This window comes from Elephas maximus, chromosome 1 (genome assembly GCF_024166365.1).
Source record: "Elephas maximus indicus isolate mEleMax1 chromosome 1, mEleMax1 primary haplotype, whole genome shotgun sequence".
NCBI lineage: Eukaryota > Metazoa > Chordata > Mammalia > Proboscidea > Elephantidae > Elephas > Elephas maximus.
Window position 1 is genome coordinate 30860643 of NC_064819.1, and position 25257 is coordinate 30885899.

General features: G+C 48.6%; 1 protein-coding gene across 2 annotated transcripts; it reads right to left on the bottom strand.

Moving 5' to 3' along the window:
• Positions 1 to 15092: 15092 nt before the first annotated feature.
• ABCF3 (ATP binding cassette subfamily F member 3) lies at positions 15093 to 24428 on the bottom strand. 2 transcript variants are annotated; one of them, XM_049881457.1, is made up of 21 exons: positions 24169 to 24428; positions 23799 to 23946; positions 23601 to 23680; positions 23063 to 23109; positions 22749 to 22846; positions 22531 to 22653; positions 22113 to 22379; positions 21746 to 21826; positions 21599 to 21658; positions 21443 to 21499; positions 21308 to 21330; positions 21142 to 21197; positions 20830 to 21030; positions 20664 to 20740; positions 19668 to 19712; positions 19457 to 19589; positions 18098 to 18186; positions 17900 to 17991; positions 17603 to 17735; positions 17392 to 17479; positions 15093 to 17217 (listed from the first exon to the last, which is right to left on the bottom strand). In XM_049881457.1, exons 1-21 carry the CDS (start codon positions 24239 to 24241, stop codon positions 17059 to 17061), a joined length of 2130 nt encoding a protein of 709 aa, XP_049737414.1. In that variant the 5' UTR covers positions 24242 to 24428; the 3' UTR covers positions 15093 to 17058. The 2 variants fall into 2 exon arrangements, with proteins under 2 accessions (XP_049737414.1, XP_049737415.1); XM_049881458.1 differs by lacking the exons at positions 23601 to 23680; positions 24169 to 24428 and having other exon boundaries at positions 23787 to 24155.
• Between the last annotated feature and the right edge of the window lie 829 nt (positions 24429 to 25257).

The following is a 25257-nucleotide window of genomic DNA, read 5'->3' on the forward strand; positions in this document are numbered from 1 at the left end:
CCCTGGCAACCACTAACCTGCTTCCTATTTCTGTGGGTTTGCCTGTTATGAACATTTCAGATAAGGAGAATCGCACAATATGTGACCTTTTGTGTCTAACTTCTTACACTTAGCATAGTGTTTTCAAGGTTAGTCCATGTTGTAGCATGTATCAGTACTTCGTTCCATTTTGTGGCTGAATAATGTTCTGCTGTATGTATATACCAAACCTGTTGCAGTTGAGTCGATTCCGACTCATAGCGACCCTATAGGACAGAGTAGAACTGCCCCATAGAGTTTCCACGGAGCGCCTGGTGGATTCGAACTGCCGACCTTGTGGTTAGTAGCCATAGCACTTAACCACTAGGCCACCAGGGTTTCCAGTATGTATATATGTGTATACATATATATATATATCTCACATTTTGTTTATCCATGCATCTGTTGATGGACTTTTGAGTTGTTTCCATATTTTGGCTGCTGTGAATAGTGCTGCTATTAACATTAATGTAGGAGTTTCTGCTTAAACACTGGTTTTCAATTATTTTGGATATACCCAGGAGTGGAAACCCTGGTGGCGTAGAAGTTAAGAGCTACGGCTGCTAACCAAAAGGTCGGCAGTTCGAATCCACTAGGTGCTCCTTGGAAACTCTATGAGGCAGTTTTACTCTGTCATATAGGATCAGTATGAGTCGGAATTGACTCAAGGGCAATAGGTAGGTAGGTACCCAGGAGTGGTATTCCTACGTTGTATGGTAATAATATGCTTAATTTATTGAGGGACTTCCAAACCGGTTTCCACAGAGGCTGAACCATTTTTGCCTTTCCACCAGCAATGCACAGGGTTCCATTTCCTCCATGTCTTTTCCAACGCTTGCTATCCTTCTCCTCCTCTCATTCTTCTTCTTCTTTTGAATTATAGCCTTTCTAGAGCGCGTGAAGTGGTATCTCCTTGTGGTTTTGACTTGCATTTCCCTAATTGCTAATGATGTTGAGCATCTTTTCATGTGTTTGTTGGCCATTTGTAAAAATGAACGGGGGTATGGTCTGACCTCCTGTGACTTCACAAGAGGAAAGGAGAATCAAGATCAATAGCACGAGGCTGATACCTATGAGGCAGAGGTCAGGCATCCCTCCTCTCTCCGCCATCTTTACCAATTCTGACACCAGCCCTCTCTCCCACAGCACTCTCTACTTCTCTGCTGAGTTTGATAACTCATTACAATGGCCACACAGAATTCACAGACAATACTTACTGGGGTTTATTAGGGAAGTAACAAGTTACAATTCAGGTTCAGGAACATTCAGGATACAGTTCTTCCATCAGGACAGCTTCTCAGCCATGCCGGCAGGCAGGTCTCTCTCTGGCCCTTCAGCCCCTGCCCTGCTCAGACAAGAGTTACAAAGCTCTTTTAGCTCTGCTGATAAGTGCCCAGAGGCTCTGCACTCTGCCAATAAGCTTTGGCCCGAAGGCTCTCAGCTCTCACTATGTGGGTCGGCAAGCCTAGCTCCACCAAGTGCCTGGAGGCGACCTACTCCACCAGCAAGCCTCCTGCCCAAAAGCACTCAGATTTCTCATTCCATGTGCTGGGAAGCCCAATGCAACATCTCCTGCAGGTCTCTCCTGCTGCCTTTCTCTGCCACTGCCTCTAGCTATCTTCAGTGTTACAGCTTTCTCTCTAAGTCTCCTGGTTCCAGGAGCTTCTCAGTGCAGGGATCCCGGGTCCAAAGGATACACTCCACTCCTGTCTCTTCCTTCTTGGTTGTGGTGAGATCCTCTCCTTCCGCCTTTGGGTTGGCTCATTTTAAGCCTAGCAGGATGGCAAAACTGACCAATCCCTGTGTTAGGGTTCCCTAGACCTTATTTGCATGGTCCTACTCTCACATGGGTGCCATGAACTTTATTTGCATTATTAGCAAGCTGTCCAATCCTCTTGGTGGGCCACGATTACCTTATTTGTATAGTCCCGCCTAACCACTTGGGTGGAAGTTACAAGACAATGGTGAGAAAGACCATATAAAAGCAATCTGTGGCACTGCACCATCTGTGTAATTTCTGTGTTTCTAGGAATTTGTCACTTCCTATAGGTTGTCTAATTTGTTAGTATACTCTTGTTCATAGTATTCTCTTGTAGGCCTTTTTATTTCTCTAAGGTTGGTAGTAATGTACCCATTTTTTTTTCTGATTTTGATTACACTCACTCCTCACTTATTGATGTGGTTAGTTTCCAAAGATCAGGACAGTATGTGAAAATTGGCATTGTGTCAAAATGGAGGATGACCACAACAGATCACAGAATGGAGGTTGAATACATGACTGCCTAACCACCAAATTACATTACATAACTACTGCCAAACCACTGAGGATCATGGCCCAGCCAAGTTGACACATAATCTTGACCACCACAGCAGCAAAATTTGAATAAGATTAGATAATTGTACATTTCCAATTTCCTCATTTTGATAACTGTACTGTGGTTATGTAAAGAAGTCCTTATTTTTAGGAAAAAAAAAAAACACATTAGGGTATTTAGAAGTAAAGGGACATTGTGTCTACAACTTACTCTTGAACAGTTGAGAAAAAAATCATACACATTTAAAGCAAATGTGCCAAAATGTTAATATTTGGGGAATTCAGCTGAAGGGTAGAGCAGAATTCTTTGCAATATTTTGCAACGTTTCTCCAAGTCTGACATTATTTCAAAAGAAAATGTTACAAAAATTAAGGATTTCTGTTCAGTGAAGGACACTATGGACAATGTTAATAGCTGGCACAAGGAGGGAAGGTACTTGCATAAGTTCACATGTTTACATGTTTGTGTGTTTGTAGATACAGCATGGAAAGATGTATGAACCTGGTAACCAGTGGTTACTTTAATTTTCTTTGTACATACCACTGTGTTCCTAAACTCGTTACGACACTCACGTATTACTTTTGGATTTTTTATTAAATATTTTAAAAATTTGAAGCAATCTCAAGATTGAAGTGACTGTACAAAGAACTTTTGTTTTCTTAACTTTCATGACCTTCACATTTTGAGAAAGCACAAGATATTTTGTAGAATGTCCCTCAATTTGGGTTAATCTGATGTCTCCTCATTATTAGATTCAGGCTATGCGTCTTTGGCAGGAACACTGAAGAAATAATGCTGTGTTCTTCTCATTGTGTCTTATCAGGGGGCACACAATTTCAGTTTGGTCCATTACGGATGATATTTACTTTGATGGCTTGGTTAAGGTGGTGTCTGCCAGACTTTTCCACTGGAAAGTAACTCTTTTTCCTTTTATTACCCAGCATGAATGTTTTCCTCATCCAAGCTTGCCTGGTACCCTGTGCTGGGTTGCCCCTCCTCAAGAATGCCTTCCTCACCCTGCCTGGGCTCTGAGTCTCCACACTGGGCTGCATCCTTTCCCCTCATCACTGCAGGGTACCTCCTCACCCTGCTGGTTCTGTGGTACTGTCATGGATTGAACTATGTCCCCCCAAAAATGTGTGTATCAATTTGGCTGGGCCATGATTCCCAGTATTGTGTGGTTGTCCTCCATTTTGTAATTGTAATTTTATGTTAAAGAGGATTAGGGTGGGATTGTAATACCCTTACTAAGGTCACATCCCTGATCCAATGTAAAGGGAGTTTCCCTGGGGTGTGGCCTGTGCCACCTTTTATCTTACGAGAGATAAATGGAAAGGGAAGCAAGCAGAGAGCTGGGGACCTCATACCACCAAGAAAGCAACACTGAGAGCAGAGTACGTCCTTGGACCTGAGGTTCTGGCGCTGAGATGCTCCCAGACCAAGAGAAGACTGACGCATCACAAGGACCTTCCTTCAGAGCTGACAGAGAGAGAAAGCCTTCCCCTGGAGCCGGCGCCCTGAATTCAGACTTCTGGCCTACTGGACTGTGAGAGAATAAACTTCTCTTTGTTAAAGCCATCCACTTGTGGTATTTCTGTTACAGCGGCACTAGATGACTAAGACAGGTACACTGCTCCAGGCCATTCCTATGTGTGGATGTACTCCTCACACTGGACAACCTTCCCACACAGATTCCTTTCTTACCTGGTTTGGGTTCTGACATCCTGCCCTAGGCCACCGAGGAAGACCACCACCCTAGCGAGGACACCTGTCTTGGTGTACCTCACCGAGTGGCTCTAGGGCTGAATTGTTCAGGAAAGGAAGCAAAGGAATGAGTAAGAGAACTTTACAATTTTTAAATGTTCAGGAGCAAGCCTTTCCTGAAATTGGGCAGTGGCAGCAGAAATGCACCACTTGTATCTTGGCCAGCATCCTGAATGAAATGGTGTTCAAACAATTGTTCTACCATTTTCCTTTTCCAAAAGGAGCTGCACCAGCTGTTGCAACCAAAAGAACGACACAGCACCAAATTGTACAAAGACAACTATAGACTTGCTGACCCCTGAGGCCAGACACGTGTAGCTATGGAGACCTGAGAATATTCCTTTCCACAAATCTTTCCTAAGTATCACATTGTGTACCTGGTACAGTACTGGCCCCACTAGGGATTCCAGAATAAGTGAGACATGGCCCTTGCCCTGCAACAGGTATGAACAGCTGATGCTACTTTTAAGGCAGAAGGTGACCAATACTCCAAGGGAGGGGGAACCTAGAGAAGAAGGGGAGATATTATTTCTGGAGGATGTTTTCATCCTTAAAAAGGCTAATTTGAGACAGACAATGCTGCTTTTCTTCTTCCGTGATCAGGAATTGGCCTAATCTGGGTGTACGTTTCTGACACTGGCCACTTTGATGGTAGCATGTCCTATAAGCTCACCTGCCCTTTCATTTGTGGGCAGATTGGCCCATTCTGTGCTGCTCAGTGTATTTTGCTGCACAAAACTTGTCTATATTTTCACTGTCTGAGAAGCCAAAGATCTCCAATGTTCAAACAAGCTTTTTGGAATATAATACCAAGGGAGAGATGGATATCAAAACTCCTAGCATGATCATGTTTTTGAACAATACTAAGATACTGTAGAAAAATAATACTACTGTATACAATGAGAAAAAAAATTTCAAGAATGTTTAAAAAAAGTATGAATGAGAATGTTGAGTGCTGAGAGCTGTAGAGGCTATTTAATAATTGCAGCCTTGATACAGCCCCTTGGATTCTGTAAGATTTCCTTATTCGTTTTTTCTCTCCTGAAAGTCTTTGGCAGGTATATAAAAGCAGGTCCAGTCAGAATCAGTACTAATTAGGTTCTGGTGATAGTGATCGCCATCTGTTTTGCAGCTATTGTATGCAAAGCTCTACAAACCACCAGTTGCATTAGAGTTGATTTTGATTCATGGCCAATCCATGTGTGTCAGAGTAGAACTGTGCTCCATAGGGTTTTCAATGGCTGATTTTTCAGAAATAGATCACCAGGCCTTTCTTCTGACGGACCTCTGGGTGGACCCAAACCTCCAATCTTTTTTTTTTTTCTTTTTTTATCACACTTCAGATGAAGGTTTAGAGAACAAACTAACTTCTCATTAAACAGTTAGTACACATATTGTTTTATGACATTGGTTAACAATCCCATGACATGTCAACACTCTTTCTTCCTGACCTTGGGTTCTCTGTTACAAGCTGTCTTAGTCATCTAGTGCTGCTATAACAGAAATACAAGTGGATGGCTTTAACAAAGAGAAATTTATTTCCTCACAGTAAAGTAGGCTAAAAGTCCAAATTCAGGGCATCAGGTCCAGGAGAAGGCTTTCTCTCTCTGCCGGCCTTCTCATCAATCTTCCCCTAGGCTAGGAGCTTCTCTGCACAGGGATCCTGGGTCCAAAGGACACGCTCTGCTCCTGGCACTGTTTTCTTGGTGGTATGAGGTCCCCCTGTCTCTCTGCTCACTTCTTTTTTTTATATCTCAAAAGATTGCCTCAAGACACAATCAGTCCTGCCTCACTAACACAACCGCCGCCCATCCTCCCTCATTAACATCATAAAGGCAGGATTTACAATGTATAGGAAAATCACACATGGCCCAGCCAAACTGATACACACATTTTTGGGGGGGCATAATTCATTCCAGCTTTCCTGTCCCCTCCTGCTTCCTAGTCCTTCCCCTGGGCTGGTGTGCCTCTTTGGTCTCGTTTTGTTTTTCTGGGCCTGTCTAATCTGTGGTTGAAGGGTGAACCTCAGGACTGACTTTGTTACTGAGCTAAAAGTGTGTCTGGGGGCCATACTCTCAGGGTCTCTCCAGGCCTTTGTTAGGCCGGTAAGTCTTGTCTTTTTTGTGAGTTAGAATTTTGTTCTACATTTTTCTCCAGGTCTGCCCAGGAGCCTCTATTGTAATCCCTGTCAGAGCAGTCAGTGGTGGTAGCCGGGCACCATCTAGTTGTACTGGTCTCAGACTGGTGGAGGTTGTGGTAGGTGTGGTCCATTAGTCCTTTGGACTAATCTTTCCCTTGTGAATTTAGTGTTCTTTATTCTCCCTTGCTCCCAAAGAGGGGAGACCAGTGGAGTGTCTTAGATGGCTGTTCATAGGCTTTTAAGACCCCAGACATTACTCACCAAAGTATAATGAACAACATTTTCCTTATAAATTGTTATGCCAATTGAGCTAGATGTTCCCCAAGACCATGGTCCCCACAACCCCCAGCCTAGCAATTCAGATATGTCTATGCAGCTTCCATGACCTTGCCTTGGACAAGTTGTGCTGGCTTCCCCAGTACTGAGTACTGTCCTATCCTCCACCAAAGTTATCACTTATCTATTGTTTATTTAGTGTCAAACCTCCAATCTTTTGGTTAGCAGTGGGATTGATGGCTGATTGCTCCCAAACAGCTCTGTCCACGCATGGGCCAGTAACTCGAAATTTACCTCCAAAAACAGAGGGTGCCAAGAGACTGAAGTAAGGGCCGGGCAACTCCAGTGTGGCAGCAAAGGAGTTTATTAGGGAGACTTACATACAAGGCCAAGTCCTGGGCGGCTACATGACAAAAGCAGATCTCCGTATTCCACAGTGGAAGGGCAGACGTTTTATAATGGTGGTGGACAATAGTGGCTACATGCCAGAGACTTACATAAGGGCGACTTAGCAAACTATAGTGAATTAGTGGACCACATGAAGGCGCTCATGTTTGGCTTTGCAAAGCCTGTTTCTCTTTCAGTCCATTCCTCGAGGTCGGCTCTTATAATCTAGCATGTCATCCCTCTTATGCCGCAGTACAAGAGACCCTGTTCCCTTCCCACTGGAAACAGATATAGAAGTGGGGTTGGCCAGGTGCCATGTGGTGTCTGCACATGTGCAAGAGACAGAGAAAGTTACTGTGTGCCCAGAACAGGGGGAACGCTTCTCTGATAAGGAGAAGGAACAAGGAGAGAGAAGGCAACCCAATTCCCAGCCTCCTTATCAGAGAATGTTCTGGGCCCAAGGCCTTTACTTAGGCAGCCTGGATGGGAGGTGTAGAGGCAGACGATTCCTTGATCAAGCTCCTCCATGGAGAAATGGCCTTGTCTGAACTCGATGAGGGATGTGAAGTACCCTTCATATCATCAAGTGAGGGGCATCTCTCTGAGCTTCCTCTCTGGAAAGCATTCATTTCAGAATGTTGAATAAATCAGGTAGAGAACAGGGGACTGGCATGTCCATTTAACAGGAGGAACCCTAAGCCTCAGGAGTGTCCATTTAGTAAATGTCAAGTCAGATGGTGTTACAGATTGAAATGTATCCTCCAAAAAGATATGTTGAAGTGCTAACCCCTGTACCTGTGAATGTGACTTTGTTTGGGGTAATAGCGTCTTTCTTGAAGATATTATCAGGTATGTTAATGAGATCAGAACGCAGTAGGGTCCTAATCCTAACCTCTCCCAAGTGATGTCTTATAAAAGAGGAGGGCAGATACAGATACAGAATCACACAGGAAGAAGACACCATGTGAAGATACACTTACAAGTAGAAGGGGAGAAATTATTTCTGGAGGAAGGAGTTTTCATTCTTGAAAAAAAAAAAAAAAGGAGGTTAAACTGAGACAGCAAAGGAATGTCAAGGATTGCCAGCAGCCACTAGAAGCTAGGAGAAAAAAAAAAAAAGGCATGGAACAATTCCTTCTCAGGTCCCTCAGAAGACTCAACGTGGCCCATGCCCTGATTTGGACTTCTAGCCTCCAGAACTGTGAGACAATTAATTCCTGTTCTTTAAAGCCACTCACCTTGTGTTATTTTGTTACGGCAGCCTTAGGTAACTAAGGCAGATGGAATGCCCTTTCTCCAGACACTCAAAGTCATTCCATTCATGAGCATACCAGTGAGGTGCAGTCCTAATATATCTGTGTTCAGATAGTTCCACTTCAAGTAGCCAGTGGCTGGAGAGGCTGCCTGTATAAGGAGAAGGCAGGAATTCAAAATTTCCCAGGGCACTGACACACAAGCCTAGAACTTGAGAAGACAATAAGAGGGGCCTAGAGATATTACCATTGAAGGATGTTCAAGCAAAATGAAACATCCTTTCTTTTCTTGAGGCTGGAATCAAAATAACTCGATGAGGCAACTATGATTATTTATAGCTGATCAGAAACTGTGATTAGCCTGAGACCAGAAGAACTAGATCATGCCCGGCTACCACCACCAACAGCTGTGGCAGGGATCACAACAGAAAGTCCTGCACAGAGTGGGGGAAAAATGTAGAACAGAATTCAAATTCATGAAAAAAGACTAGACTTACTAGTCTGACAGAGACTGGAGGAATCCCTGAAACTATGGCCCCTAGACACTCTACTAACCCAGAAGTGAAACCATTCCTGAAGCTCACTTTTCAGAAATTAGGCAGGCCCATAAAACAAAAAATAATACACGTGAGGCACATACTTCTTAGTTCAATCAAATACATGAGACCAAATGGGCATCTCCTGTTCAAAAGCAAGATGAGAAGGCAGGAAACAACAGGGACTGGACAAATGGACACAGGGACCTGGGGTGTAAAGGAGGAGCATGCTGTTTCATCGTGGGGATTGCAACCAATGTTACAGAGCAACATGTGTATACATTTTTGAATGAGAAATTAACTTGAACTCTAAACCTTCACCTAAACCACAATTAAAAAAAGAAGAAACTGTGATTAGACTTTATTTTTTAGAGCAGTTTTAGGTTTACAGAAACTGTGCAGAGAGTACAGAATTCCCTTATCCCTAGCCCCCCAAATCATTTCTCCTATCAACATCTTGCCTTCTGTGATACATTTGTTATAATTAGTGAACCAATATCAATACAATTATTAACTATAGTCCGTAGTTTACATTAAGGTTGACTCTTCCTGTTGTACAATCATATGGGTTTTGACAAATGCATAACGTCATGTTGATTACATTTTTAATGGGAACATCCCAACTAATAGGTCCAAGAACATGTTTAGTGCTTCTATTCTACCTCCTAGTTCATTGCATAATTCCTGAGGTTTTTAAAGCTTGCAAGTAGCCATCCAAAGCACAATTGGTCTCTATTCGCCTGGAGCAACAGAGGAAGGGGCGTCAGGAATAGGAGGAGGAAAAGGAATGTGTGGCTCATTGCCTCCATGAACAACTTCTTCCTTTGCCAGGAGACCAGAAGAACTGGATGGTGCCCAGCTACCATTACTGAACATTTTGATTAAAGATTCTACGAAGAATCCTGATCAAAAGGAAAATGCGCAACAGAATTTCAAAATTTCATGGACTCCAGACTTTCTGAAGCTGTTGAGGCTGGATGAACCCCTGAAATTATTGCCCTGAGATAGTCTTTAAACCTTAAGCCAAAAACACCCCCTGAAATCTTAAAACCAAACAATAGTTTAGCTTAACTTGTAAAGAATGTCTGCCTTGAGCATAATGCTGTTTTAAGAACTGTCTATATGGGATCAAATTAACAACAGCAACTTGAAAGATTCTATGGAAACCTTAGGGGGCAGTGAGTTTATGTTGAGGGGGAAGATTAAACGAGTTAATGCCTATAAAGTGCTTAGCCCAATGCATGGCACATAGTGCCAAGTAAATTATTATTGTGATTGGATCAAGCTAAGGGATTGTTTTACATTGTTGAAATTTAGGAAACCAAACTTATAAGTGACTGATGAATAAACCAGATGTGACTTTAGTAATTTACCATTAGAATTGCATGTTTGCCCATCAGCACATTCCTTTCTGGTGAGAAAGTCCACTCAAGAAGCCAAGGCACAAGCCAGAGAAGCCACATTAGAGTGGGATGGAGCCAAAGGAGTTAGTGGATGGAGCTCAGGCCTAGGGGTCAAGCTCTGATGGACTAAGGCATCCAGTGCCTTCGAAGGACAAGACCTGCTAAAGTGACAAGTCACAAGATGGAGTCTGCCTTCCCCCAAGCAGGGCTAGGACCCACTGACCAATGCTTGCTTTCTTATACCTTCTTCCTAGACCCCATGTTCCATTCTCACTCTGTTCTCCTCTCTATTGCAGGATTCCGGCATTCTGGAGTCAAATCATATTTCATGTGACTTGTCTTGTTGTGCCTTTGTCAACCTGATGCTTCTTAAATGCCCCCCAAACCTGACACACAAACCCCACCAAGCCACAATTGACAATCTCTTGAGTGACTTCTACCTCTCAACTACAATTCATTGGTTCTCTACTCCCCAGTTCTAGCTGTGCCATACTTTGCTCGTGGTGGTGAGAGTGTTCAGAATGACTACTCCTATGGTCCCTCGCAGTCAAGAAAGACCTGGATGCCTCCACTGAGGGAAAGTCACTACCCTAGAGCAAATATTGAGTGTTGGGACAGATGGAGCATAGAACATACAGAAAGAGCTAGAGGGGCATGGGAGTGCTGTGTGGGTTGTAGAAGAATCAGAAGAAAATATTTTTGCAGTGGAAACGGGACCCAAGAAGGGGTGGGAATTTCTGGCCCGAAGGACACAAAGAGGCAAAGGTACCATTTTGGCTGAAGCACCAATGACTAAACACAGCAGCTCTCAGCCACAGGCTGTCATAAAGAATATCTCATTAAAAATCGATAAAGTAGCGAGGGCTACAACAAATACTAACAACCATCATAATGGCTAACATATACGGACCCATTAAAACCATGCTGAGATCTCTGCTTGTAGTATTTAATATTGAGCACAAACCCACAATGTAAAGATCCTTATTATTCCCATTTTACAGATTAGGAAACTGAGGTGCTAAGTGGATCACACAGCTATTAGATGATAGAATCCAGACTCAAATGCAGTTCTTTCTGACTCTAGAGCTGGTTCCCTAATTTACAAGTTAAAAAAAAAAAATCAGATTCACTGTCACTTTCCCTTACTCCCTGTTCAAAATACTTCCGTGAAGGGACAGAGTAAGGAGCCCTGGTAGCAAAATGGTTAAGTGCTAGGCTGCTAACCGAAAGGTCGGTGGTTCAAACCCACTAGGGGCTCCATGGGAGAAAAGACCTGGTGATCTGCTGCTATAAAGATTACAGCCTAGGAAACCCTATGGGGGCAGCTCTACTCTCATATACGGTCACTATGAGGCAGAATCTACGGCACCTAACTACAACAGGGAAGGGGCAGAGGGGCACAAGATGCTGGGTGTGCTCATGGGCATGTGTGACATGAGGATGTCACCCAGGCTACGACTAGCTGTGGAACAAAGTTGAGAGTGTCCGGTCTGTGGATGTGAGAAGGCTGGGGACCCAGAAACCGGGGTTTCTGCCCCATGCGCTCATGGAGGCATCTGAACCTACTCAAGACACTTAACATCTTTCTGCCTCAAGCTCATCTTCTGTGAAATGCGAAGATTTTTATACACGAGATTTTTGGGAAGACGAGACCACAGGGAACATCTATGAAAGCATCCCTCAGTACTAAACGTGTGGTGGTATGGGTTGGCAAATATTTATTTTTAATGCTAATTTAGAGTTTCGCAGGTCGCTCTACATATAATAAAGCAGAAATCACTTTCAAACCACCCATTTATTTAACATGAAGAAAACAGAAACCTAGAATTACCGGTGGGGCATTACCTATAGATATTATTAGAATGGGCTTAAATTGCACGGTGATTCCTGCCTTGCCCCACACAGCTCAGCTGGTGCCAGGCAGTCTTGCGCTGCGTTTCTACAGTCTTGCTGCCTGGCAACTGGTTCAGCAGATGTGGGAGGCTGTGGGGTGGCCCCCTAGTGTGACCATTTTGACAATGGCCTCCATGATGTAGGCATGTGTCTGTCTGTCCCCTGAGGCAGCTCCAGGCTGCTGCTCCCATCCCTCCTCCCACGAAGTGACCCTTTTTGGATCCATAGCACTTAACAGCTTACAAGAAATTTTACTCTGCGTACACATCTAATCCTTCCAGCTGCCCGAAGCAGCAGGCAAGACAAACTGCATTATGCCCGTTTTACGGATAAGGACAATTCACCCAGGAGCAATGGAGGAATTTGCCCAAGATGTCATTAGTGGTAGAGCTGGGCTAATTCCCAGCACCTAACAGTACCCTAGGCTTCTGGGATCATTTATGTAATGAACACCCATCCACTGGATGCCTGCCTCGTGGGTGTCAGCCACGGTGCCAGGCACTAATCAACACGCTGTTCCGAGAGAAATAATCCAAATCCCTCCGTGTAATTAGGGGTGTTTTTTAAGTGATGGAATGAACAAACTCCCGCTAGACTTGTGGCAGTACAGTGAGCTAGCTGAGGAATGCGTTCTAGAGCCAGACTGTCTGGCCTTGAACGCCAGCCCTGCCACCCACTAACTATACAAGCTCTGTTTCCTCATCTATAAGGTGGGGATAGTGCCCACGCCACAGGGCTGTTGTGAGGGCTGAGTTAGTACAGGTGAGGCACTTACAACAGAGCCTAATGCACAATAACATTAAAAAAAAATCCCAAACCTGTTGCCATCCAGTCAACTTCAACTCACAGTGACACTATAAGATAGGGTTGAACTGTCCCATACGGTTTCCAAGGAGCAGCTCGTGGATTCGAACTGTTAACCTTTTGGTTAGCAGCCAAACACTTAACCCCTCCACCACCAGGGCTCCAATGCATGATATATATATATATATATATATATATATATATATAAAAACCATTGCCATTGAGTTGACTTTGACTCATAGTGACTCATAGTGACCCTATAGGACAGGGTAAAACTGCCCCATACAGTTTCCAAAGAGGGGCTAGTGGATTTAAACCTCCAACCTTTCTGTTAGGGCCAGCCCAGCCCAGCTGCCTTGACTGAGGCTCTCACTGGCCTGCTCTGCTGCTTAACCTCTCCCTCTGCCTACCCTGCTTCCTGCCCTTCATTCCACAGGTGTTGATCTCAGGAGCACCCCTTAACAAATGTCCTGCCTCAGGGCTGCTGTCCAGGGAACCAAAACCAATCTGTGACAGTCACAGAAGATGTAAAGATGAGTGCGCCATGGTCTGGCCTACAAGCACGTGAACACAAAGCAAGGACTGCAAGCTTCATGTTCCACACAGCATAGACGCTCTGATGGAACAAGCACAAAGTGCAATGGAAGCCCAGATGAGGGGGTGGGATTGAGGGGAGCCTTATCACTCCTTGTCCAGGGACCCCTACAGGCTCATCAGCCAGGTCACGAAAGCTCTCCACAGTCTGGATCCATCCGCCTGCCCACTGGGATTGCTCGGAGGCTGACAGCCAGTGTGCCATGCTCGCCTGATGCAGAGCCGTGGTGCTGATAATGACGGGCATGTTGTTTGGTTTGCTTCAGTGGGTGGACCAGACCCAGGCTTCATGGATTCCTGAAGAGTAGCTTAACAGGATGTTTTACATTCCAAAATGACAGGCCTGTGAGGGTAGATGCCACTTTCTCCACTACTTCACACTACTTCACAATACAAGTTGCCTGAAAATCAGAGAGCTTGGCAAAGCATTGTCTACATCCAACAAATCTAACATAGTACTACTACTAAAAAAAAAAAAACAAACCCTGACTGGCATCTTTGAGTACCTCTGTAGGCTGGGGTTCAGAGACCCGGGACCCCTTCTGCGCTCCTGCACTCTGCCTCCTGCTGAGACCAGCCAGGTTGCCTGAGAAGGCGTTGGTGAGGGCAGTCAGGGCAGAAGCAGGGAGGCCGGATTTCCATGAAGACACAGTTTAAACGCCTGTAATTTGGCCGGCAGCCTCCACAGCTGGTTGGGGTTAGGGGCTCTCCGTGGTGTGAAGCAGGTGGCTGCTGTAATGGGCAATCTGTAGCCAACAAGGGCAGCTCCCCACCCATCCACTCCTCTCCTCTGGGCCTTCTGGAACAGAGCTGGCTGGCATCACCCCCATTTGTCCATTCCTCAAGATGACCATCTCCTGCGGCCAACTCCCCTCCCTAACGTTCTTCCAAAAGTTCACCTCACATGTCCATTGTGGGGTCATTCTCAGCTGCTGAACCTCACTCACCCCACCTTCCTAAAGCCTAAAGCCCCACAGCGTAGGCTCCTACTGGCACAGACACAGGCTCTTCACACTTCTTTCAGGGAATCGTAAAATTGAAGCCAACCTGGAGGCCACCTGGCGCTGACTCCTCCCCCAGAGAGGTCCCTTCTCCAGAGTCCCAGTGACTTGGAGCTCACTTCCGAAAGTAGTCTGAGCTGTTAAGTGTTTTTCTTCCTGATAGTCAGCACAACTTGTCCAAAGCAAGGTCATGGAAGCTCCACAGACACATTCAAACTCCCTGAGGGACCAAATTACTGGGCTGAGGGCTGTGGGGACCACGGTCTCAGGGAACATCTAGCTCAACTGGCATAACAGAGTTTATAAAGAAAATGTTCTACGTTCTACTTTGGTGAGTAGCGTCTGGGGTTTTAAAAGCAAAGCAGCCATCTAAGATACTCCACTGGTTTGGAGCAAAGAAAACCAAAGATACAAGGGAAAACTTAGTCCAAAGGACTAATGGACCACAACTGCCACAGCCTCCACCAGACTGAGTCCAGCACAACTAGACGGTGCCTGGCTACCACCACTGACTACTCTGACAGGGATCACAATAGAGGGTCCTGGACAGAGCTGGAAAAATATGTAGAACAAAATCCTAACTCACACACAAAAAGGGGCAGACCTGCTGGCCTGACAGAGACTGGGGAAACCCCGAGTATGGCCCCCGGATACCCTTTTAGCTCAGTACTGAAGTCACTCCTGAGGTTTACCTTTCAACCAAAGATTAACAAAAAAAAAAAAAACAACCCAGTGCTGTCGAGTCGATTAGAGAGGCCCATAAAACAAAATGAGACTAAACGGACACACCAGCCAAGGGGCAAGGACGAGAGAGCAGGAGGGGACAGAAAAGCTGGTAATGGGGAACCCAAGGTCAAGAAGGGAGAGTGTTTACATGTTCTAAGACTGGCAACGGGTGTCACAAAACAATATGTGTATTGTTAATGAGAAACTAGTTTGCTCTGTAGACTTCCATCTAAAATACAATTAAAAATAATTTTTTTTTTCTTCGTGAGCCCAAACTGGTCTGCCCTCTGTAAACACCCAGAGAAAGCCTCATTTCCTGTCTGGTGGTCTTTCCGGTCACAGACTGGACACATGGGAATCACACACCAGTGCTGATGTATTATAAGTTCGTGAGCGAATCCTCACAACAATCCTATAAGAATACTGGGTCAGAGATGTTCAGAGGGCTGAACTGATTTCTTGGGGGCAGCCAGGTAGTCCCATCTATTACTAGTAATTGAACCAGGATTTGATCTTAGACCCAACTCCAGTGCTCACAGCACACAGCGCCACCTCCCAAGGGGCAGAGGCTGCGTCCCAGAGCCCTTCAGCTGTGTCTCCAGGGCCTCCAAGGAGCCAGAGAGCTCCCATAGAGGTTCATGAGCTGGTGAGGCGCAGAGGGGCCGAAAGCCTGGCAAACAGGCCCACATCCTGTGGCAGATGGCTCCCTGGCTCTCCCACCTGCAGGCCTGAGGTTGGAGGGTGGGCTGAGAGCTCTCAGGAGTGCTGAACATGCATATGGCCACAGGCAGGCTGGAAGAAGAGCCACTATGGATTTCCCAGGGAGGGAGGCTGAGGGGCCAGGCAGATTCATGGCCTTTCTGCCAGCTTCAGCAGTCCATCGACGCTGCTCTGCAGTAAATCCAGAGCCTTCCTGTCACTGCTCTCCTCTACCCCCAAACAGGGTTCTCACCCCCAGCTAGCTACGCCACAATGCCCTCAGCGGCTCAGCGTGAAGACGCTGTAGACAAGCTTTGCGACTACCATCCCACGAAGCCAGCAAGTTCCTTCTGATGAACGTGGTTTCTGTCGTCACTGAGGCAAAGCAGTCTCTTTCCCTTAGCGTCTTCTGTGTAACGACTACGTACAGCAGCGAGTCCTCCAAAAATGACCTTTATAAAGCATCACCTCCATCAAACTTCTCCCCTTCCTCTAAAAGAAAGCTTAATTTGAAAACAAAAGTGTTCGGTTTCTTCCCACTAGACCCTTCCCAACTCCTCTCAATTCCCCACACCCCAGGCCCCACCCATGGCCAGAGGGAAAAGGGCAAGAAACCACCCAAGCAAAATGAGGGCAAAGACGGTTTCTCTTTAGCCTTGAGGATTCAGTCTAGAGAGGCGAGGTGAGCCTGGGCCAGAGACCAGTGGAGAAAGCAGCCAGCAAACGGTGTCTGAGGCCGGGCGGCAGGTCAATCCAACCTTGCAAGCAGCAGGACTAAGACCCCTTCACTAAGGCTGAGTCCCTCCATTCCACCAGGTCAGCCACCCCAGGGCAGCCCCGATGAGGCCTTCTCCCAAGGGCAAGGCTGGTGCTACTGCACCCTGGGTGACCAACAAGGGAAATCCAGAGTCTGAAAGCCCACCTCCCTCCCAACCAGTGGGCCAACTGCAGCCCCGCCCAGGGAGCAGGGACAAGGCGAGGGAGACGCAAGGGGGGATTTAATTTACACAGCAGCCACTCAGGGCCCAGTTAGAGCCCCCCACCCTTGCCCCTGGGAGACCAGTCCCCACAGACATTTGGATGGGGCTCCCTGGGTTGTGGAGAGAATGCTCCAGTCAAAAGGCGATCTGGGAATAAGGCTGTCCCCAAGTCAGGGGAAGTCCGTGGCCTGCAGCTGGCTGCCTATGCGGTGGCCCAGGGGTCTAAGACACCAGTCCACGTCCTGGGCAGAGTCTTCAACCTGGTGGCCCTAGAGGACGCCCTCGCGCCGGAACTGCTCCTGGAGAAGGGCGCGGTACTGGTCAAAGCCCCCATCGACCCGGATGACGCCGCCGCCTCCACAAACCCACAGCTCCTTGCACACCAGCTGGATAAAGCGCTCATCGTGGGAGACCAGGATCACGCCACCCTGTAAGAGAGGAGATCGGGGAGGCACTCAGGGGCCCCCGAGGGGGAAGCTCAGCCTGAGGGGTTGTTGGCGAGAAGGCACACTCACCCTGAAAGACAGGAGACCAGGGAGGCGCTCAGGGGCCCCGAGAGGGAAGCTGGGCCTTGGGGGTGGTCGGCATGAAGGCACACTCACCCTGAAGCTGTTGAGAGCGCGGCCCAGAGCCTCGATTGTCTCCATGTCCAGGTGGTTTGTGGGTTCATCCAGAATGTAGAAGTTGGGGCTGGAAGGCAGAACCCAGAATGTTATAGGGGTGGTGGCAGAAATTGAGCCTCTCTAACTTTGAAGCAGGGGGCGGGGTCATCTTCTGTTGGGAGGGGAAGAGCTCTAGAAAGGGAGGCCTCACCAGGGCATGGTCATCTGAGCAAAGGCCACCCGGCTCTTCTGGCCCCCAGACAAGCTGGCAACAGGGCGCGTGGCTAGCTCTCCAGAGATGCCGTAGCGGCCCAGCTGGTGACGATACTCCTCCTCCGGCCGCCCTGGAAAGGCAGACCCCATCCCATCAGTGGGCTCCTGGCCCAGCTCCCTTCGTCCTCCTGCCCCACCGGCAGATGCCCTTGTCCTTAACCTAGACTCAGGCTGGCTACTCAGCACCCACCCCTAGCAGGCCTGGCTGCAGGCTCGGCCCCGATCCCTAACGCACCAGGAAACTTCCGGGCCAGCAGCTCTACGGCGCTGATATTCAGGTCCAGCTGCTCCACGTGGTGCTGGCTGAAGTAGCCAATCTTCAGATTTCTGCAGGCAGAAACGAGGGGGTAGAAGACTGCAGGCCATAAAGGAGTGGAGCCACAGTGAGTGGGTACAAGTGTGTCTGCCCGGGGTGTGCTGGGATGGGCCTTACCTGTGAGCATGTCTGATGCCCTGAACAGGTGCCAGGTCCCCCATGAGCAGCTTCAGCATGGTGGACTTCCCAGTCCCGTTCTCCCCGACCTGTAAGAAGAAGAAACATGAGGACCTCGAGGAGCACACGGGACACAAAGGGGATGATGAGATGGGCCCCAGGTAGTCATAATGAGTCCTTCAACAGCTAAAAAGTACCTTAAAGAAACTATGGAGGAAAAATGAAGACCTTGGCGGCATAGTGGTTAAATGTTACCACTGCTAACCAAAAGGTCGGCAGTTCGAATCCACCAGGTGCTCCTTGGAAACTCTATGGGGCAGTTCTATTTTGTCCTAGAGGGCTGCTAAGAGTCAGATTTGACTCAATGGCAAAGAATTTAGCTTCTTGGTGTTTTATAGAGGAAAAGGAGCTGTGGTGGCACAGTGGTTAAGAGCTCTGGCTGCTAATCAAAAGGTCAGTGGTTTGAATCCACCAGCTGCTCCTTGAAAACCCTATGGGGCAGTGCTACTCTGTCCTATAGAGTCACTATGAGTCGGAATCAACTCGAAGGCAACAGGTTTGGTTTTTGATTTTGTAGAGGAAAACAAATGAGGAAGTGAAGATATAACAGGAACCAAGAGTTAGGTGCCTACTAAGTGCTGGGGATCTAAGGTTCCTATGACTGTAGAGATTACGTCCGTTTTAAGGGTGAGGAAACTTCTTAATAAGTGTTACGGATTAAATTATGGGTTTTCTCTATTATGTTAACGAGAGCAGTATTAGGTACAGTGTGTCTTACATGGCTCTGTTTTGAAATATAGAAGAGATTAAACAAGCAAGCAAAAAGCACAGATAGGGGAAGACACATGCCAAGCCACAGAAAGTCGCCCAGGAGCTGAAGCTCAGAAGAGGCACAGACCTTCCCCCCAGACCCAGAATCCTGGATTTGGGCTTCTAGCCTTCTAAAAGATGAGAAAATAAACCGCTTGTTAAAGCTGCCACTGGTGGTATTTGTTATAGCAGCACTAGGTGACCAAGACAGTGACCAAGCCATGAATGGCAGAGCCAGGATCCGAAGCCTGACCCCAGAGCCCATGCTCTCTCCTCTGTGTCATGTGGTTTGAAAGAACTCGAGAGTTGAGACCACTAAGGGAAAGTCCCGCTACTAAGTATGAACAAAACGCCACACATCAACTTTCCTCTCTGCAGAAGTGTCCCTGTAGGGTTAGTGGACAGACAGCACAAGCAAAGTCTGTGGCCCAGGCCTCCTGGAGTGGACCTCTTCCCTTTGAATCCCCGGATCTGGGGCCAATCCACTCCGCCTGGTGTGGAAGGAGAGTTCCACCACAGGGAAGAGAGAGAGAGGAATGGCAATCCTACCACACAGATGCGGGACTCAAGATCAGCAGAGACGGAGAGATGACTAAAGATGAGGTGCTTAGGATCGTAGTAGAAATCCACTTCATCCAGCTGCAGGACTGGTGGGGAGAACTTCTCAAACCCGTCAGGGAACCTGCAGAAGGCAGGGGTGAGGAGCATGGGGAGGGCCAGGGGTAAGCCCCCCTGGCCAGCCCCTCAGCCCAGCGCTCACCTCAGTACCACCTCCGACTCCTTGTCCACGGGCTTCAGCTCTGGCCTGAGGGGGGAGATGAGGGACTGGATGTGAAACTTTAAAGGTACCTTTATTCGTAGTTACTGCACATTGAAAAAACTTGAGGTGTTACTGCCAAATCACATTCTTATTTTAGAGTAAGTTTGTCTAGTTTGTCATGTGCTGAAACACAAGATCATCCTTTAACATCTCATGAAAGTTTCCACGTCAGAGTTTTCTATCTTTAAGATTTTCAAGCTCCCCCATCGGCACCTCTAGAAAGATCGCTTTAAGGTTAAACCCCTAGGGTGCAAGGTCATTAGTGAAATGCAAATCAAAATCACAATGAGATACCACTTCACCTTCCAGAATGGAGGGTGGGGATGGAAAATGGTACAGCCACTCTGGAAAACAGCTTGGCAGTTCCTCAAAAACTTAACATACAGTTACCATAGGACCCAACAATTCCACTTCTGGATCTATAACTGAAACAGCTGAAAACATGTCCATAAAAAACCTGTACACGATGCTCACGGCAGCACTGTTCACAACAGCCAAAAAGGAAAAACACCTGCATGTTCATCAGCTGACGAATGGATAAGCACAGTGTGGTACATCCACACTAAGCAGTATTATTTGGTTGTAAAAAGGAGTGACGTACTGACACACTACAACACGGATGAGCCTTGAAAACACCACGCTAAGCAAAAGAAGCCAGATACAGAAGACCACATGTTGTACGACCCCGTTTGTATTAAAGGTCCACAGTAAGCAAACCTGCAAAAACACATAATTAAATTAATGGTTGTCTAGGATGGGAGTTAAGAATTATCTCCAAGAGCAATAGAATATTCTGCTTTGCTGCACAAAATGAAGGTAAAGTTGGCTTCTAGCAAAGGAGAGACCCGGAACAGGAAGACAAGGGGTGGCCTCTAAAACCAGGGCAGAAGTGAAGCAGTAGAGGGATCAGGGTCTGGCCCAGGACAGGGCACTCACAGCTTCTCCAGCATCTTGAGTTTGCTCTGCACTTGGGAGGCCCTGTTGGCGTTGTAGCGAAACCGGTCGATGAACACCTGCAGTGGGGGAGTACGGGGCTGGTTAGGTGCTGCACCGCCAGTTCCCACACCCGAGGGGCGGGAGCCCCGGCCCTCCTGCCCCACACCTGTATGTGCTGGCGGTACTGTTGCTGTGCCTCGTATTCCCGCTGCTGGCTGAGCAGCCGCTCCTGCTTGCTCTTCATGAAGGTCTCAAAGTCTCCCCGGTAGCCATCCAGCCGCTGGCTGTGCAAGTGGATGATGTCGGTGGCGATGGCGTTCAGGAAGTTGCGGTCGTGAGAGACCACCAGGATTGTGGAAGGCCACGTCTGAGGGGTCACAGGACGGCAGGCCCAGTTGGGGAGGGCACTCAGCCCACAGCCCCACAGATGACGTGGTGGCAGACTTGCCCCAGGCCTGCTTGCCCCGTGGGCACTCACCTGCAGGTAATTCTCCAGCCACAGGATGGCCCTGATATCCAGCATGTTTGTGGGTTCTGGAAAAGAAGTGAGAGACCACATGTGCGGAACTGAAAACTAGAGAACCAAGGGCCTGGAGACTACCACGCCTCCCCATCCCAAGTCAGGGAGCCCATTTCAGACTCACCATCCAACAGCAGAAGATCCGGCCTGTGAAAAACAAGAACATAGGCATGAGGCTTCAGGTCAGTGACTCCCTGCTGCCTCCCGACAGGCAAGGCGCATCCTTCATGGGGCTAGGACACAGGCCCATGAGACTCACCTAGCAAATAGGGCCCGGGCCAGGGCCAACCTCATCCTCCAGCCACCCGAGAACTCCCTAAAGAAAGACAAGGCCACATCAGGGGTAGGGGCTCGCCAGGGCAGGTATGGGCGGAGCTGACAGTGTTCAGAGCCAAGAATGGCAGGGGACACTCACCGGGTGGGCTGCTGCTGCATTTGAGGGGTAAAGCCAAGCCCAGCAAGAATGACGGATGCCCTAGGAGTGAAGAAATGAAATTTGCAGTCAAGGCAGGCAGCAGAAAGGAAAGGGGAAATCTGAAGGTGGGGGGCAGGAGGCCAATACCTGGCAGGAGCCTTGTCAGCCTCAATCTCCTCCAATTTGGCATAGATTTCCACCAGCTGCGCAGCTTCTGAACCTTCCGCCCTGGGGGCAGGGACAGGAGAAGGGGACAGCAATCAGTTGGAGGGGGCATTCTAGAAAGATGTTAAGGAGCCTATACAACCGGGTGGCAGGCCGCTGGCTGGCTTGTGGCTGGAGAGCTTGCCCTAGATAGTGAGGGCAGTTGCCACTGTGGAAGGGACAGGGCTGTAGAATCCCACAGTGTCACGTTCCAGCTCTGCCGCTTACTAGAGCTGGCATGAGACTTATGGGCTGTGACACTCAGTGATGGACGGCTGCAGCCAGTCATTCTCCACCCTGTAGTCCTCACCTGCCGGAGGCAATCCGGGCACTGAGCTCCTGCTCCTGACAGAGGAGGTCCTCTCGCACAGTGTCACTCTCCAGTACGCTCTGCAGGGCGGGGGTGTCGTCGCCAGCAACCTCCTGCTCCACATGCAGCAGGGAGATGTGGGCTGGAACCCGCAGGCTCCGGGTGGCCAGCATCTTCAGCAGCGTCGTCTTCCCTAGGCCATTCCGCCCCACCAACCCGTAGCGGCGGCCCCACGCCAGATTCACATCTGCGCCAGTCAGCAGTACTCTGCAGGAGTGGAGGGAGAAAGACAACGGTGTCCAGAGACAGGTGCGCCGCAAGCTTAAAAACAGACCTGACACAGGGTTAGCCCCACGTCGCCCCTCCAAGTTCTCCTTTAACTGGAAAAAGAATGCTACCCCCGCTGCCACGTCCTCACCTATCTCCAAAAGACACATCAAAATTCTCGATTCGCACATCATAGGATTTGTTCTTGCCAGATGATTCCAACCGACTCTCTTTTCTGCTGCCTGCCTGGCTGGCTGATGCCTCTTCCAAGACTCTTTGAAAGGGAGAAATGGATGACTTTTAGCACTCCCAACCACCCCATGGAGACTCTGCTTGCTTCTGTTCTGAGCCCGCTTTTCCAAGACTCACAAAGGGTTGCTGGACTTGAGCGTGTCCTTCTCTGAGCGCTTCTCCTGCTTAGCCTTCAGTCGAGCCTCAGCCTTCTCTAGCTTCTTTGCATTCACTGTCTAAGGGTTCAAACACAACCATCTCACCCCAGGGTACGGGGTCAGAAAGGAGTCTGAGAGAAAATAACTCCAGGTAACGCCTCTCAAACTACGTATGATGAACAGCCTCAAAGACTCAGAGAAAGACATAATCTGAAATCCCCCAGAAAGACACTCCCGCATTCAGAGACAGCCATCCCCCACCACACTCAGCCCCCTCCTTTTCCTCCTCCTCACCGAGGACTGTTCCCTCTTTAGCAGTCCTGGAAGTTTGGTGTCATACTCTGTAAATGATAAGAAAAGCAGTCACCTTCTTTCTGAGAGAAGAGAAACTAACATTTTGAGTGACTAATATGAACCGAGCACAGACATTTTCAGGGGAGCTTTACAAACCTGGGGATAGATAGCTATCGTCTTCTTCCTACTTCAAAAAAAAACCCCATAAATAAAGATATAAAGGCTAGAACAGATAAGTAACTCTTACATGATGATGCAGTTGGTTAGTAACTTGGAAAACTAGAGAGTGAACCTAAGTATGTCCAGCTGTGCAAGGTCCATATGGTTCCTGCCACACCCATGAGCTTAGAAAACTCTCTAACCCTACTCCTTTCATCTTGGGTTTTGTCCTTAGTAAAGGTATCAAATAGCTTCTACAATCTTGTCCTGTGGAAAAGGCTGGGGTGCTGAGTTCTGGGGGGCAGGAGGCTGGCAGGGAAGGGGTACAGGCTGAGAAAAGGACAGAGAAGCAGCTATATCAACCTTCCTTCACTCTCACCGTAGTTCTCTGTTATCTTTGACAGCTGGATGGGGGCGTCCAGCAACACCTGGCTGTTTCCCTGGCTCTGTGGCTCAGCGCTTGAGGGTAGAGACAGAAGCCGCACAGTGAGGAGATGAGGAAAACGCTCACGGCCATCAGACCCTCTTTCCCCACCGCTCGTCTCGGCCCCCGACACCCCCGTACCCGGGCACATACAGGCGCAGAGTGTTGTACATGCGCTGGCACACGGCCCTGATGCCCGCGTCATCCTTGCTGTCCGCGGACACCTCCTGCAACAGTTCCCCCACTGCTTCCACCAGGTCATCCACAGACTCGAAGTCGGCGCTGCCGCTGTGCAGAACGCCTGGGCCGGGCGTGGCAGGACGAGAAAGAGAACGGGTCGGGGGCGTACAGACGGGTTTAGTCCCCGAACCGCGGCCCCAGTCCCGGCTCTCGACCCAAACGGCCTCGGGACAAGAAGTCACGCAGAAGAGAGACCCGGCGGCGATCCCGGCACTGCCCTCCCTCAGCCTCACCCCCCACCTCCACTTCTGCCTTCCCGGCCCGCTGACTCGGTTCGACTCACCCGTCACGTAATCAAAGACCTGTCCGTCAATTTCGGGGAACTCGCTCCGCAGGATTTCAGCGCAAGTCGCCATGTTCCTGGGGGGCTCCCGTCCGCGCAGTCTCGGTGAGGCCTCGGCCAAGGTCCGTCCCCGGCCCTTCCCCTGAAAGCGCGTCCCTCCTTCCAAGGCGCATGCACCTCGGTGACGTAAGAAAGGAGCCGAATGCGAGCAGCCCGATGGGCGGGGCAAACGGGGCTGGAGGAACGGTGCGCAGGCGCCGCTCGGCGTCTGCCCGAAGGATCCTAGCTGTGCGCTTGCGCGACACCTTTTCCAATGAAAGACCAGCCACATGTGCGGTCTAGCTGCCTTCTGCGAGGTGGCGCTTGGGTCGCGGTGGGGCATGGGAACTCGGGGTTTGTCGGGGCTTGAGTCGCCAGCGGGCCGCGGGTGGGAGGCTCCCGGCTTCGAGACGCGCAGTTGATAGCCAATTGGCCACTCTGAGTTTTATGCGTTCATTGAGGCGCGTCTGCCGCCCCGCGTCCAGCGGGTACATTTGGAGCCGCCGAAAGTGTCGCTGAGTCACGCTCGTCCTCGCGCCCTCAGAAGCAGCCTCCTGCCTTGTTCCGTACGACTGCCGGTCTCGTTTGGGCCCCCGGGCCCTGCGCTCAGCCCCGCCGGCCGCCGCCCGCCGGCCCAGCCCCACTCCCCGCTGAAGGGCCAGAAAACCAGACCGACGACATCCCCAGCGAGGCTCTTGGATCAAGTACTGCCATCGTGAGGAATCAATCGCTTATTTTAAATTAAAGCTACCGAGCTTCTAGATCTGATAACCTTTTACAGGGAAAGAGGAACATGTACAGTGACATCACAGGGATCAATCGGCAAAATTCTGACAAACTACAAGAAAAACCATCCCATTTCCTCAACAAAATTGCAAGGGGGGGAAGGTTGAGGGATACCTATCGGTTATAAGATTCAAGGAGAAGCGTTAACCACAATGGGTGAACCTTGTTTGGATCCAGATCCAAGTTGTCAGAAAATTTATAGAACGATTGGATTAAGTGTGGACAGACTGCCTGTGATATTAAGGAACTGGTCTTGAGTTGGTC

Coding starts and splice junctions, on each gene's coding strand:
- ABCF3 (XM_049881457.1), bottom strand. CDS start 24,241: ATGGCGACTTGCGCTGAAATCCTGCGGAGCGAGTTCCCCGAAATTGAC. Junction 19,590..19,667: donor GAGTCGGAGGTGGTACTGAG/GTGAGCGCTGGG, acceptor TGCCTTCTGCAG/GTTCCCTGACGGGTTTGAGA. Junction 17,218..17,391: donor GCGCTCTCAACAGCTTCAGG/GTGAGTGTGCCT, acceptor CCTCTCTTACAG/GGTGGCGTGATCCTGGTCTC.